At 44.8% G+C, this 13,856-nt stretch overlaps 1 protein-coding gene across 1 annotated transcript in view; it reads left to right on the forward strand.

Annotated features, from left to right (window-relative positions):
• ABCA12 (ATP binding cassette subfamily A member 12) overlaps positions 1-13,856 on the forward strand; it is a 142,703-nt gene that overhangs the window by 83,573 nt on the left and 45,274 nt on the right. Inside the window, exons 33-34 of the mRNA XM_032805314.2 lie at positions 313-549; positions 2,519-2,657. Coding sequence (XP_032661205.1) covers positions 313-549; positions 2,519-2,657 — 376 coding nt within the window. The remainder of the gene's footprint in view (positions 1-312; positions 550-2,518; positions 2,658-13,856) is intronic.

Below are 13,856 nucleotides of genomic sequence, written 5' to 3' on the forward strand. Positions count from 1 at the left end.
CGTACACACAGCAATTTTCAACATGTGGGTGCTTGTCTGTCTACCCAGGCTGGGCAGCTCACTCTCAGCTGCCGTGGAGACATACTCTACGTGACTTGCCCTGTCTGTGGCAGAGCTGGGCCTTGAACACACATCTCCTACCGCCCAGTCCAGTGCCTCAGCTGTAAGACCATTTCATCTGCCTCTGATAAAAATGGAATCTCATGTCTTGAAGATGAAAGGTTCACAAAGCACTTGCAGATAAAGTCATGGGTTAGGAGGCTGGCACCCCTGACTGATATTTGATCATCGAATAATATCTTCTTTTCTTAGTGTCCAAACCAGACCCTGACAGAGGAGTACGACACCTCAGCTGTGACCTCCCTGATCCAGTCACACCTCCCAGAAGCTTATCTCAAGGAAGATGTTGGTGGAGAGCTTGTGTATGTGCTTCCACCATTCAACTCCAGAGTTTCTGGAGCGTATCAATCTCTCCTGAGGGCTCTAGATACCAGCTTGAGTGGTCTTCACATTGGTTGCTATGGCATTTCTGACACCACTGTGGAAGAGGTATGAGTTCAAAATCTTTTAGTTTTAATTAAATGATATGGACTGTTGGTGACTAACTTCCCCAAAGATCTATAATTCTGCTTTGGGACCAACCAGTGACATGACTGGGTGGGAATGGTGGGTTATTGGTGTTTGGTAGGTTAGCCAGCTGGCTTTTTTCCCCCCACTGGGTTTTGTGTTTTGTTGTAGTTCTATTTTTTTTAAAGTCCAACAATGAGAATGTTCTGGCTCACCAAAAATTCCCACCTCGCTCAGTGTTTTTCAATATCTTCCCAGGAAAAAGAGATGATGGGGGTGGGGGAACAAAAGTGGTGATGTGCTGCTTAACTTCTTTTGGCAATCCCAATGAATCAGGGTGTTTTGGCTGAAACAATCAGAGTAAGAGAGTTCATAATATTGACATTTTGTATGTTGTCCATTATCCTTCAGGATGAACACCATATAGGCCACTCAGAATGACTATCTCCATCTGTCGGTCTGCAAACTCACAGAGACAGTGCTGCATTGTTTCCTATTCAGAAGCTTTAGTTCACTAACATAAATGTTTTCAGATGAAAGAGTAAATTCTTCAGAAACTGATGAGGGTTGCCGGAGAGGCATTGGTCCAGGTGCCCCATCTGACCCCTTGGACTCTACAGAGGAAGAAATAATTGAAACAGCAGAAAGTGTTTTCTCTCTATCCCAGTCAAAGTCACTGTGAGACTAGTGTTGAGAATCTGCTGACATTTCTTGTGAAGAAGATTTATTTCCCACTGCTGAATCATTAACTCCCAACATACACTGGCATTCAGCTAAACATAAACAAATTAAAAAAAATGAAGGGCTAGGTTATCACAGCCCTTTCCTGGCAGCGCAGAAAGGGGGCAAAAGGCTCCCATTGCCCCCTTGAACCTCCATGGACTTGTCTTCACTGCAAGGTTAACTTGACTTAACATGGGTGTTGCCCATCCCCACAAAACCCCCTAACTTGAGTGCTTTTAACTTGGCTGGCCCAAGAGGCTGTGTCTTCAGTAGGCAAAAAAGTGTGTTCTTAACTTGAGTTCATTAACTTGAGGTAAAATCCTAGCAAGGACAAGGCAATATGTAGTTTTCACATGGGTTAGCAGGACAAGTTAAAAACTAGGCTTCCCAGTAATCCTTAACTCTACTTCCTGACTTGTGTGAAAGCCACAAATTGCCTTGTCTTCACTACAATTTCACCTCAAGTCAAGAACATGCCATTTTTGCCTAGTAAAGACAAGACAGGAGAGGGTACAGTGTAAAACCTGAGTGAACACAACTTTTCAGTTGACAACACGACCACTCTGCCGTGCAGATACCGCCTATTGCCACTCGAGTGCTGCTAGTCTTCCAATGACTTTTCACAATTCCCCTCATGTGCCCAGACAAATTCTTCCGTAATTCACTGGGGAAAAGTGTAACAGCAGTGCTAAAAATCTTGGGACGTGTCCCCAGAAGTCGTCGTGCCACACATAAGTCAGTGCAGCGCCAGTGCGGACAGAGCAACTCGAGTGTTATTTCACAGTGTAGCCTCTCACTCGAACTAGGCTACCCAAGAAAAGTCACCTGAGTGTAGATAACTTGGGATAACTCCACAGTGAAGAAAGGCCCTCTCAATGGGGCAAGCAAAGGCTTCTTTCTCAGTATGCCCCACTGCAAGTGAACAGGCAGAGAGGGAACCCAGATGGGTGGAGACTCATTCACTAGCCAGAGTAGCTCATAGGGTACACAGTGAAGAGGAAGGAACTCCATCAAAAGGGGCAAATTTACAACTCGCCCTGAGCAAGGAGGACAGCAGGGAGGTGACTTTAATTCAGAGGAGTGTCTCCGAATCTCACAATGTGTCATGAAGGCCAGGGGCACAACTGGCTGATAAGAAGACAAGCTGAATGGTTGTTCTGTTTTGTTGTTATGCTAGGGAATGAATGCAACTTGGAATATTCTTTTCTTTTGTTTTCTTGTCCTATAGGTATTTCTTAACCTGACTAAAGACCTGGAGAAAGACAAAAAGCATGATCCTGGATTGTCCCAAGATGTGCCTGGGCCCAGTGGACTAATGGACAGCAAGGAGATGTCTCTGAGCACGGATAGCTTCACTGAAAGAGATGGTACTCATTTAACATGATTTTATTCTCAATTTATACCAACTGTAATTAATGACAGCTAGAATGAGCATTGAACACATTGTCTCCTTTCTTTGGTTAAATACAGACCAAACTTCAGCCAACCAATCATCATCTGTCCAATACAAGTACAGTACATAACAGTTTTATAATAACACAGGTTTCTAATTGTCTGAATCACAAAAGAAGTTCTCGATGTATTTTTTTACCCACCTTCCGTTAAATAAGTCCTTCCTTAGAACACAGGATTGTGACTCAAGAGAACCAGTTTCTATTCCTGGCTCAGTCCTTGGCCTGCTGGATGACCATTTGTAAGTTATGTCACCACTCTGTGACTGACTCTTGTCATCTGTAAATGGGGACAACGAGATTGACCTTTGAAAAATGCTTTGAGCTCTATTGATGAAAAGTGCTAGTTAAGAGCTGGGTATTATTATTCATAGACTCTAGGACTGGAAGGGACCTCAAGAGGTCATCGAGTCCAGTCCCCTGCCCTTATGGCAGGACCAAATACTGTCTAGACCATCCTGGATAGACATTTATCTAACCTACTCTTAAATATCTCCAGAGATGGAGATTCCACAACCTCCCTAGGCAATTTATTCCAGTGTTTAACCACCCTGACAGTTAGGAACTTTTTCCTAATGTTACGAACATGTGACATATGAAAGTCGGCCCCTATCATGGAGGCTTCTGTTTGAATGAATGTTATTATTTTTCTCTTGCCCGTGTGTATTGTACGATAAAGGCTTCAGGTCAAGCAAACATAGAACTATTCCACATAGCACATAGTGCTGGAGACATTGATTTAGCCTTAGGCTCGATCCAGCAAACTCAACCACATATAAATGATAGGCGATAATGTCGAACTCATATAATGACTATGGTAGTGCGACCCCGCACCATGATCCGCTAAGCAAACTTTTCATGAAAAAACCAAGGCCCGCTGGCTAAGTCGTCTGTGGTTGTATTGTTTACCTCACGGCGCACTTTCTTGTGAGTAATATCATTCAGCTATTCCACAAAAACTGTAGTTGGCCGGAGGCATGTCTGCCCAGTGGAACTGCGTAATTGTTCGCCGTGCGTAAGTAACTCTTTCATTCACCTTCCCCACACAAAACTAAGAGGAGTCCAGTCGGACGCATCTAAAACGTGCAATGCTCAGAGTGGAGTTTGGGCGTAAGTTTTCGTGGTGAAAAAATCTACTTCTTCTGATGCATGGTTTTTACCTCTGTTAGTCTTTAAGTGCAGTGGACTCTCGTTGTTTTGTGGATGCAACCTAATCAGCAGCTACCCTCTGATATTGACATATCACTTAAGAGTACTAGCATTCCAATTTGTGTTCTTGTAATATAGCCAACATCTTAAATCGTAGAACCATGTCGAAGTTACTTTTTTGTGTTTAGATGCAATTGGTATTGGAACAGAAAGCGATCTATAGACAACCGCGTGCATGACAATATGCAACTATATAATGCGTTGCTCCATAGGCTCTGACATGGTGCAGCACATGATCATATCACTCCACAAGAGCTCAGAATGTTGATTGTAGCTACATACCCAGAGACCCTTATCTCCAAAACCATTTCAGCTCTCACTGATCCAGCGCATACACCCTTTTGATAAGTCAATGTAGTCTTTCCGACCTCGAACTTTCAACGAGATTTGGATCTCTCAGGGCCCTCTGAAAACTTGTGATTGTTTCTGAATGAACTTCAATGAGTAACTTTTAAATGATTATTTTCTTGCAGGCAGTCAGCCAAATATTGATTTGTACATTTACATTTTGAGTAAGGGCTTACACCAAGTTCTGGGGATTCACCCGTGCAATACAATATATAATGCTAATGCCCAGCTCCTGTATACAGCTCTTCAGATTGTAGCTGCCACTTTATTGCTAGGGAGCATAGATAAACTTAAAAAGGTAAAGTGACCTGCGCATCATAAGCAGCCAGTGTCATGCACACTGGCTAGAAGCCAGAAAATGTGTGCAAGGATAGACATACGAGTCTGATTGGGCCTGTGAGAGCCTGGAGTGATCCAACATGTGATCCTTGTACTACATAAAGGGCTCATTCTACTGTATCAGCCGTGCTCAGGCACTGACGTGATAAACTGTTGCTGCAAAGGACAGCTTTGCCATGTTGTCTTACTCTAGTCTTAGATTGTGAATGCGGTGGTTTTTGTTTTAATGTTCATGTGACTTGATTTGCGCCTTTAAAATGCACAAGCGTTCTACTGGAATCTGGGTCCATAAACGGCTTGATTCCTGTTTCCATCATGCTAACCCTCAGTCTAGATGCGCCAAAATCTGCTCTACAATATAGACATAGCCAAACTTCTCTGAAGGGGGAACGAAGATAAGCACAGATGTAGAGCCCCAATTTGGCTCATAGTATAATAAACACCCAGTGTACTTTTAATTTCCTTTCAAGTGCTACTTTTGGTTAAGTTTCAGAGGGGAAAGCGTCATCGCAGAGAGTTAAGATGTTGTGCGCTCTTGAGAAGCTCGATGGTTTATATGAAAAGGTTATGATAATGAACATTTCACTTAGTCAGAAATAATGTGTCTCCTCATTCTTGGACAAGAAACTCTCTTGTTGAAGGAGTTCACCCTTTGTTTGCTTAAAGGCAGTTTGCGCATCTTTTACCTCTTGTCTATCTTGCGACTTGAGGCTCAATATCTTCTGTAGTTATTGGTTAAGGTGGATTTTCTTGGTTTGCTATATTCAGGACTTAGTCATTATGATCGTATTGGTTGCACCTACTGGCTACCATATATAAGTTCAAAACACAAGAATTCACTAAACAAATATCTATGCTACTTATATATGCACGAGTAAGCAGATACACTCGTTCATATTGCAGTCACAACCAAATGTTGATAGGACTGTGAAGTGACCTCGATATTTAAATGTGTGTTCTACGACCATGTGGTATATATTCGCGTAAGGCACAGCTTAGCCACATTAAGGTATTAAAGCTTCTATCTAGTTATAGTTGTGATTGACGGACATGGCAGCTCATAACATACCACAACATAGAGAAACACTATTGAAGTCAAAGTATAATCATTCGTAATGTGGCCGATAAAACTGACTCCTCTACTCGTTTCTATATAGCCTGCGTAACAGTGGTATTTTGAACAATTGATAGACCCTTTCCTGCAAGATGATTTTCCATAGGTTAGGCAACATTGGTGATTCAGTGCGCGCAATACTCACAGCTAACCATTTATGTGTTTTATTCACCATACAGCTTGTCAATTTATCACTCATTGCTTTACGCTTGAACCACTCGTTACCTGTTCAATACGCAATCTCCTTATAATGACTTGAACCGTGTGGACAGCGACAGACAATTTCTGAACTAAATGATTGTTGTATTATTGAATTCGACACGCAAGGGCTCTGCATGCACTGCTGCGAATAATCTTCGACATTATTGTGCTACAAGGCTCGGATACGGGCGGGCCGCAAGTGCGGCCTTTAGAATGAGCTTATCCAGGTGACTGTGTATCCAGTCTGGCCTCCTCATTAACAGCTCTCACATGTGGAACACAAATAAAGCAATGGAACTCTATATAAGGCCAGGCGGGACAACAGATCGACTTAACAAGAGGAGCGAAGCTATAGTGAGGAGCATACTGCTAAGGCGTAGAGATATTCTGCATAGTGCGGTCGTCAGGGTCACCTAACCCTGCAGCTACGCGACCCCGTTGTCAGGCGAACGACGTGGGGGCGTGCTGAAATGTGATCATTAGAGATCTACAAACCTAGCGAAAGCGTGTGAGTGCCGCAGAGCGGTTACGCTGGAAGAGCTTCCAAGTGCAGGATTCGCAGGGAGAAGTACTTCTCAGCCACACAAGTAATGTGGAGTGTGCCTACTACAAGTCAGATGAATACAGTGAACTATAGTTGTCGATATTTATTGGGACTTTCAGTTTGCTCTGAACTTTTGATGCTGAAAGCACACCCGAGACCTTAAACGGAGAGAGTTAAGGATGCCTCAGGAGTTGTGTGTTCAACGCCGAGCCGATGAACCACCAGGATTAGAGTACAACATGGACCCTAGCCCAGCATCCGGTCAGTCACCGCCCCGGGCCATGGCCTCAGCAGGGTCTTTGTGTCCTAGGCGGGGCGAACAGGGAGGTCACGCACTGCCCCACCCTGACTGCAGCACTGCGCTGTGCCATACTTCCAGAGTTGTATAGAGTTCATCCCGGCGGCTAATGAGGAGGCTGTGGGGGGAAGTGCTCGTTGTAGTGGCAAAGAGACGACGGCCTATGCTAGTGGAACATCCTATGGCCCTCGCTCCGACCTAGGACCCGGGCTGCTGGCTGCTTTCTCAGGGTGTCACATTCTCAGCAATGTTGGCTCCTTCTAATACCAGAATGTCACGCGCCGTGTGCGCATTAGTCAGTAACGCACAACCCCCACCCCTACTGTGCCACTGACCCGGAGAGCGCTCGAATGTGCATAGCCGAGACACCCACACAACCTCACCTACGCCGAGTCCCCACACCCACGGATGCGCACGACCCTGGAGCTCCTCGCACGCCCAGACGGCCCCCTGCCTCACGCTGAACCCTAAATTCCCTTCATACTTCCCCCGGCCACCTGCCGTAGTCCGTTTCACCCCTTCCTCGCCACCCCCAAGCTCAATCTCGCCTCATACTACTGTCACCCACCTGGCGCCCTCCATCCAATATAGGCCCGCTACGCTCAGCCTGGATCTCCACCGTCGCTGCATCCCCTAATCGCTTCCTCCCAGCCCCACCCAAAGTCCGACGACGCCCAGCCCAGAGCTCCTCACCCTCACCGACCCTAAGTCCCGCTGCCTCAGACCCTGTCAGCCTCGCCAGTGCAACGTGCCACACATCCGCATTCAAGCCCAAACCCTCCGTCTGGGCCTCTCCGGTGCACCCAACCATATACACATCTCTGGCCGCACTCCCACGCTCCCACACACCCTAGTTGAGCTCCTCAACTCTGAGCACCCCGTTGCCGTCAACTCCCTGCCCACCTGGGCGCATCCGCACACTGAATCTGTTCATTTCTGGCCCCACCTCTCCATAGAACCCCATACGCCCCCCAGCGTATTAACGCTCCCTCACCTGCTCCTGTCACCCCATCCCCTATTTGCGCCTCAAGTCCTCGTGTATACATAGATAGAGCGGAATAAAAGCATAGCGACCAAGAGAGGTAGCGGTAATGTACTTGTGAGGCGGACGTTGGCATTAGATAAACATGAATGTCGTAAGAACGGCATGGTTCTCATGGAAGTGCGACAAGGTAGCTGTAGGCTCGTTGTTTAGGTATCTTAGTGCGAGACTAGAACAGTTGGCAACCCTACTAAGGAGGGTGTTTGAAACATTGAACACAGATAAACCGAGTTATGTTGGGTTCGAGAGCCCTGAAGAAGGAACTTGATGGCATAGTACTCCTAAGTCACCTCCATATATGCCGAGTGCCTCCAGATAAGGCAACGATAGGCGAGGAGGCGCAGACTTGTGCTCGCATAGCTAAAATACATAGGCGGTAGTTGATTGTGTCGGCCAAGTACTTCGTGATAGAGGCCAGAGTAAGTCGATACTCCATACTAAGAGATGTCTCTCCTCATGACTAGGAATCACATAAGACAGGCTATAACTAACCGTCTGTCAAGTGCAAATTCCACATGATCCATAGTAGAATACACTGTAGTAGGTGGGCAAACTCCCTCTTTTCTAAGAATCATTGATTCTGTGATACTCGAATGCCTCCTGCTCTCCTCTCACAGGCTTGTGTCGATCTGATATGCTCATGTACGTGTTACATCGAGACTAAGTAGCTTCGCGCCTGGGACACACATGATCGAATCAGTGTACGCATTGTGGGGACACTATGAACATTGACAGTCGTAGATACTGGGCACTAATACAAGATTGAACTGGCCAGCTTATTTGTCCAGGAGAGCCTCGTACTAAGCAGTGCGATCTGGGCGGACGAACGTCTCGGCTCTAGGACGGTGTTCTGAGATGGTGCGTCAGCGGATATCAGAACACTAACTCCACCGCTGGAACCCAGACCTAGGAAGAAGTATTGCAAGACTCAGCGGCAAAATAATGAAGGCTTGCTGACTCGTGGGGAAACTTGGCCGATCACTATCCCCTGAAGCCCAGGCTCAGGCCCTCGAATCCAGTTATGTCCTGTGCTTCTTTACACTTGTACATACCCGAGCTGTGACACTTAAGTCTCGCTTTTCTACAGTGCATTAGCCCGCTCCCTCTCGTGGACATGATTGCGCTTAGAATTAGGTCTCAGCTAAGCAGAAACTCTGAGGGTTAGATACGCGCAAATCAACTGGTAAATTTGTAATTCCGGATTCCACTTCGTCTATGTGGTGTGTAGAGTGCAAAACCACCTTATAGACACTAAGTGACCTAGCAGGCATCGAATTTCCTTCCGGCTTCATAGATGTCTGATATCTCTGACTTCTGTGATAGTCAGTGGAAAGACTACCTGTTATTGAGTGTTCCGCAGCAGTGGCTTGAAGGCCCTAGAGAGATGACTAAAGCTGAGCGTAGTGTAGATGCCGTGACTTATAAGCTTAGCTGTATAGAATACATTCTGCTTGAAAACATAGAATATTCACTACACTATTTCAAAATATATACACTTGAGTAGCGGAGCTCATCAGAATTTATAAAAAAAAACCATGAGTGCCGATACTTCTAAGCCATTAAGTGTTAAGGCTAGGCTCATCTATTCTACAGAGTCAAGTCGATAGTGTCACTGCCTACACTCTACAGCAGAGCAGGAATTGTCCACTATCATATGCCTATTGAGCTCACTGTGTGCCAGACATCATTAGTAGTGATAGAAGAATGTGGCAGTATAAGCTGTAGCTCATGAATACACTTTTTACAACACTCTTTTAAAAAACTGAATACTATCTTTCACCCGCAGTGCCATATTGCAAACACAGTTCTATACTCATCTAGTAGTGATCTCCTTTAACTGAACATGATCTAATATTCTAAACGAACACGTGTGGCTAATAGGGGCTGCTGTTTAATAAAGGATTGGGATGGCTTATCATTGCAGCCGTTGGGTGATAAACACGCAGAAGTGGAAATGTCAAAGCCTGAATCCATTCAATTTTTGACTAGTCTTAAAAATATTATTTTCTTTCATAGATTACAATATTTTTGCAAGGCACTTCATGGCCAGCTAGTGTTACAACTGTCTGAGCATCATTCTTAGTAATTAGCAAACCTACGAGCCTGCTGTGTATACAGCAGGTATATTTGCTGATTTCAGGAATGTAATTGTATGTTTACCCTGTGCTTTACTTTTGCTAAGTTGTCTTGAGCAGAGCTTTTTCCTGTTCTATCTTATAAAACCTAGTGACTGCATTGATGATAAATGTGGTTATTGTTGGAACAAGTAAGCCACCTGTATATTTACATTACCTTCTATTGTTTCACTGTAGCTTTTTTGATCAGCCATGGCTTCAAGGGAAATCGGCACAGTTAAAATACTGGGCCATGATCCTTCTTGGTATTTAAGGACCACTTTGATGCCTCATCACACTGCGTAATTGGCCCAATGTCATTGCCCTGGGCCAGACAATATCAGATGATTCTCTGTGTGTGAGCACCATCCTCCCATCTGTGGTCCTATAGTAAGTAAGTGGGGTGTGGCCTGGCACTACGCCCTATGCAAACAGCTCTTTGGCCTATGTTTTCAGCCCCTGTAAGGGCCATTGCACGCCAAGTTAGATGCAGTCCTGAGTCTGCTCTACTCTGGCAAAGGAAACGTCGCAGGGAGTGAAAGCGTGATGCTTTCGGTCACCTTTTAACACCAACCACACACCCTGTCTTGTATCTGCGCTTGCGTGTCATAGCGAATTAATCTGTCCATTATTTCCAACTATTTTAATGGGTTTTGGACTGAAGTTTCTTTTCCTATCCTATACTGCCACCATTAGTTTGACTAGTTTACTGTAGAAAATAATATCTTCATGCTATATGAATATAGAGGGTTTTATATTGTAAAGGACCCTCAAGATTCTTCATGTCTAACTTGGCTGACTGAATTGTTTCATGATTCAGAATTTCAAAGACTACTTGTAATGTTAATTTCTGGTGTGTCCCGTTCTAGCAGTAAATAACAGGACGCTGCTGTGTGGAGAGGACTGTGCTTCTCCTCCCACTCCAGGCTCTTTTTTCTAGGTTATTCCTCTAGTGCTTCAGTGGCCGAAGAGGAGTCTAGGAGTTCAGTGACTTTTCTTTATCGCATTTTACTGAACTCTTAACACTGGATTTTATCATTGTTCGTTTGAGCAATCCAGATCCATTGTCCATTCCCTCATAGTGCATATGCAGTTGAAACCAGTATGTCCATGACGTATAGATACGAGGTCTCCAGGTGAGAATGTCATTGTTGGTCGACTGCACTGAGATATGAGTGATCCTTATATGAGGACTTGTCAGGCCATTGAGACTGGCTGCATGGGTTATTGAATGAATTTCCCACGGCCACCTTGCATGTTTGCAGTGATACCATCAGCGCCAGACGTGGAGTGTGAGGCTTTAAACACAATAGAATTGATATGAGTTGCAGGAGCAGTTTGGAGTCCCTGAACCTGTTTTCCTACAGGAAGGCGTATGAATAAAAGCCAACGTTTCCCTCAACAGGTAAAGTTCGCTTGGGGGTAACAGGTTGTCTGTTCATTCGTCAGGGTGTTATCTATTACTTTGAACCCAAAGTTCTGCCCTCATATACCTAGGTCCCAGATTCCTCCTATCCTCGTGTTTTTCTCTCTCGAATTAGATCTTGCACAGAGCATGGTAGGACCCATCAGACCTTCACCACGCGCCAGATGAACTCTGCGAGAGTGTTGGAAGACCACCTATAGTGGCCCCCATTTCACCTCTCTGAAACAAGCCCAATATGAAGTAGCCTTAGGACCAGAAATACAGGAATTATGAATGTGCGCGTCCACCATCCACAATTTTTCTTGTTCTATTCGCCATCACTCATGAATGCACATGATCCTTCAGTACTTCAGAAGTCAGAATCTATTAAAACAAAGACTAAACTAAATGCTCTCTGACCCTTTCGCTCATATACCAGCTCACCGAGGCATAGATTATAGACAGCTGGCACTAATGCCTCGTCATTCAGTGTTATTTGGAACTGTGTGTTAGTTAACGCATTGCGCGGCTTGGCATAGCCTCTCATAACTACTGTCATACTGCGTAGCACATCAGATTCGCGTACATACTATATTTGCTCTGGCATCCCCACTCACGATCTGCATTATTGCTTGTATTATCGGCCTGTACAGCACACTCAAGAGCACTGAGTGTGAGAGAAGAGATCGATGTAAGCGAATACGCAAACTTCGAGTCATTATACTAATATGCATCGGATAAGTTATCTGCAATTTCCTTACGTCAACTTACCCTTTCTCGGTCGCCCCTCATCCCGCGCGAAGCGCGGATTGACTCCGCTGCTACCCGTGTCGACTTCTACCTCCCCGCTGTCTCCTGGGATAGATCATCGACTGGGGAGTGCTTCGGATCGAGCCCGGTTATATCACGTGCGTAGTGAGGATCGAAATTGTGCGATCCCTAGAAAAAATAGCTCACGATACGCAGCTTTAGCTGGCAGATTGTGTCGTGGAGAAGTAAGTTGACAATGCGTTACCATGTCGTTGTTCAAACAATTGTCATTGCCACAATGTTGGTGATTCTACCCGCATTATAGTTTGGGTAACCCTATTATGAAGATCGCTGGTTCCTTACTCGTCTTTTGCAGTGAGTACCTCAATGGTATATGCACTTATGAAATTGACCTACCATGGTAGTTATGTAAATCTGTGTACGCTCACGAATATAATCTCGATTCTAAGGGCACATACTAGAAATATGCTGCATATGGTAATGCAGGCTCGTAGACTGCTGCGAGACCTTCAGTTATACTACAAGGGGTCTCTATCTCATCTCCTGATTAAGACCTTTGTAAGTGAAACATGAGAGACTTAATTGCCATATATGGATCTGTCTCGATGCCCGCATCTCGCTACATGCATAAAACCCCCTGCCATCTGTGACTATAGTTGAGTAGTTCATTCTCATGAAATTGTCAATCCTGAACTAAACTGTGCTATGCTCATGATATATACTAGGCACAAACATATGTATAAGATGGGGCGTTGACTCTGATACACGTGTGGGTATGCAAGATAGCGTAGACTGGCACCCGATATACTCCTCTAAGCTATCTCAGGTTATTGAGTATGATATATTAAGGGCTCCCATAGTGATTCTCTCGCCTTGAGAAGAAGGTGTAATTTATAGCCCAGCCCCAGTCCTGCTCAATACTTTCCACTGTGCGTCTGTTTCCGCAGGGGTCTGTTTTGGGACTGGCTCTGTTCAATTCTTCATCAACACTTAGATGTTGGCATAGGATTACGTTTATTAGTTGCAGATTGATACCAAACTGGGTGGGATTGCAACTGCTTTGAGAGGAGCAGCGGTCATAATTCCAAATATTCTGCGAAAAATTTGGAGAAATGTAACTGGAATGGGTTAAACCGGTGAAGTTCAATAAAGACAAATGCCAAATGTGCTCCCACTAAGGAAGGACAATCAGTTTGACACACATTACACGAATGGAGAAGAGACTGTCTTAGGAAGAGTATGGCAGATAAGAGATGCAGTGGGTCATAGTGGACCACAAGCTAAATATGAGTCACGAGTGTGACGTACTGTTGCAAAAAAGCAAACGTGATCTCTGGGATGCATTAACAGGTGTGTTTGTAAACAAGACATGAGAAGTTCACTCTTCCGCTCTACTCATGCGCTGCTTAGGGCCTTTCAACTGGCAGTATGTGTAATGTTCCAGTCTGGGCATCGGCATTCAAGAAAGATGTGGGAGAAATGTGAGAGGGTCCAAGAGAAGAGCAAAATGATAAAGGTCTTGAGAACATTGACCTGATGAAGGATGCTGAAAGAATTTGGGTTTATTCCGTTTGGAAAAAGAGAAAGACTGAGAGGGGACATGATAGCAGTTTTCAGATATCTTTAAGTGGTGTCATGAGGATAAGGAGGTAACTTGTTCACCTTAAGCCTCTAATGATAGAAAGATAGCAATGGGCTTAACGGCTGCAAAGGGAATTTTTAGGCTGGAC

The sequence above is a fragment of the Chelonoidis abingdonii genome, chromosome 10, assembly GCF_003597395.2.
Source record: "Chelonoidis abingdonii isolate Lonesome George chromosome 10, CheloAbing_2.0, whole genome shotgun sequence".
Classification (NCBI taxonomy): Eukaryota; Metazoa; Chordata; order Testudines; family Testudinidae; genus Chelonoidis; species Chelonoidis abingdonii.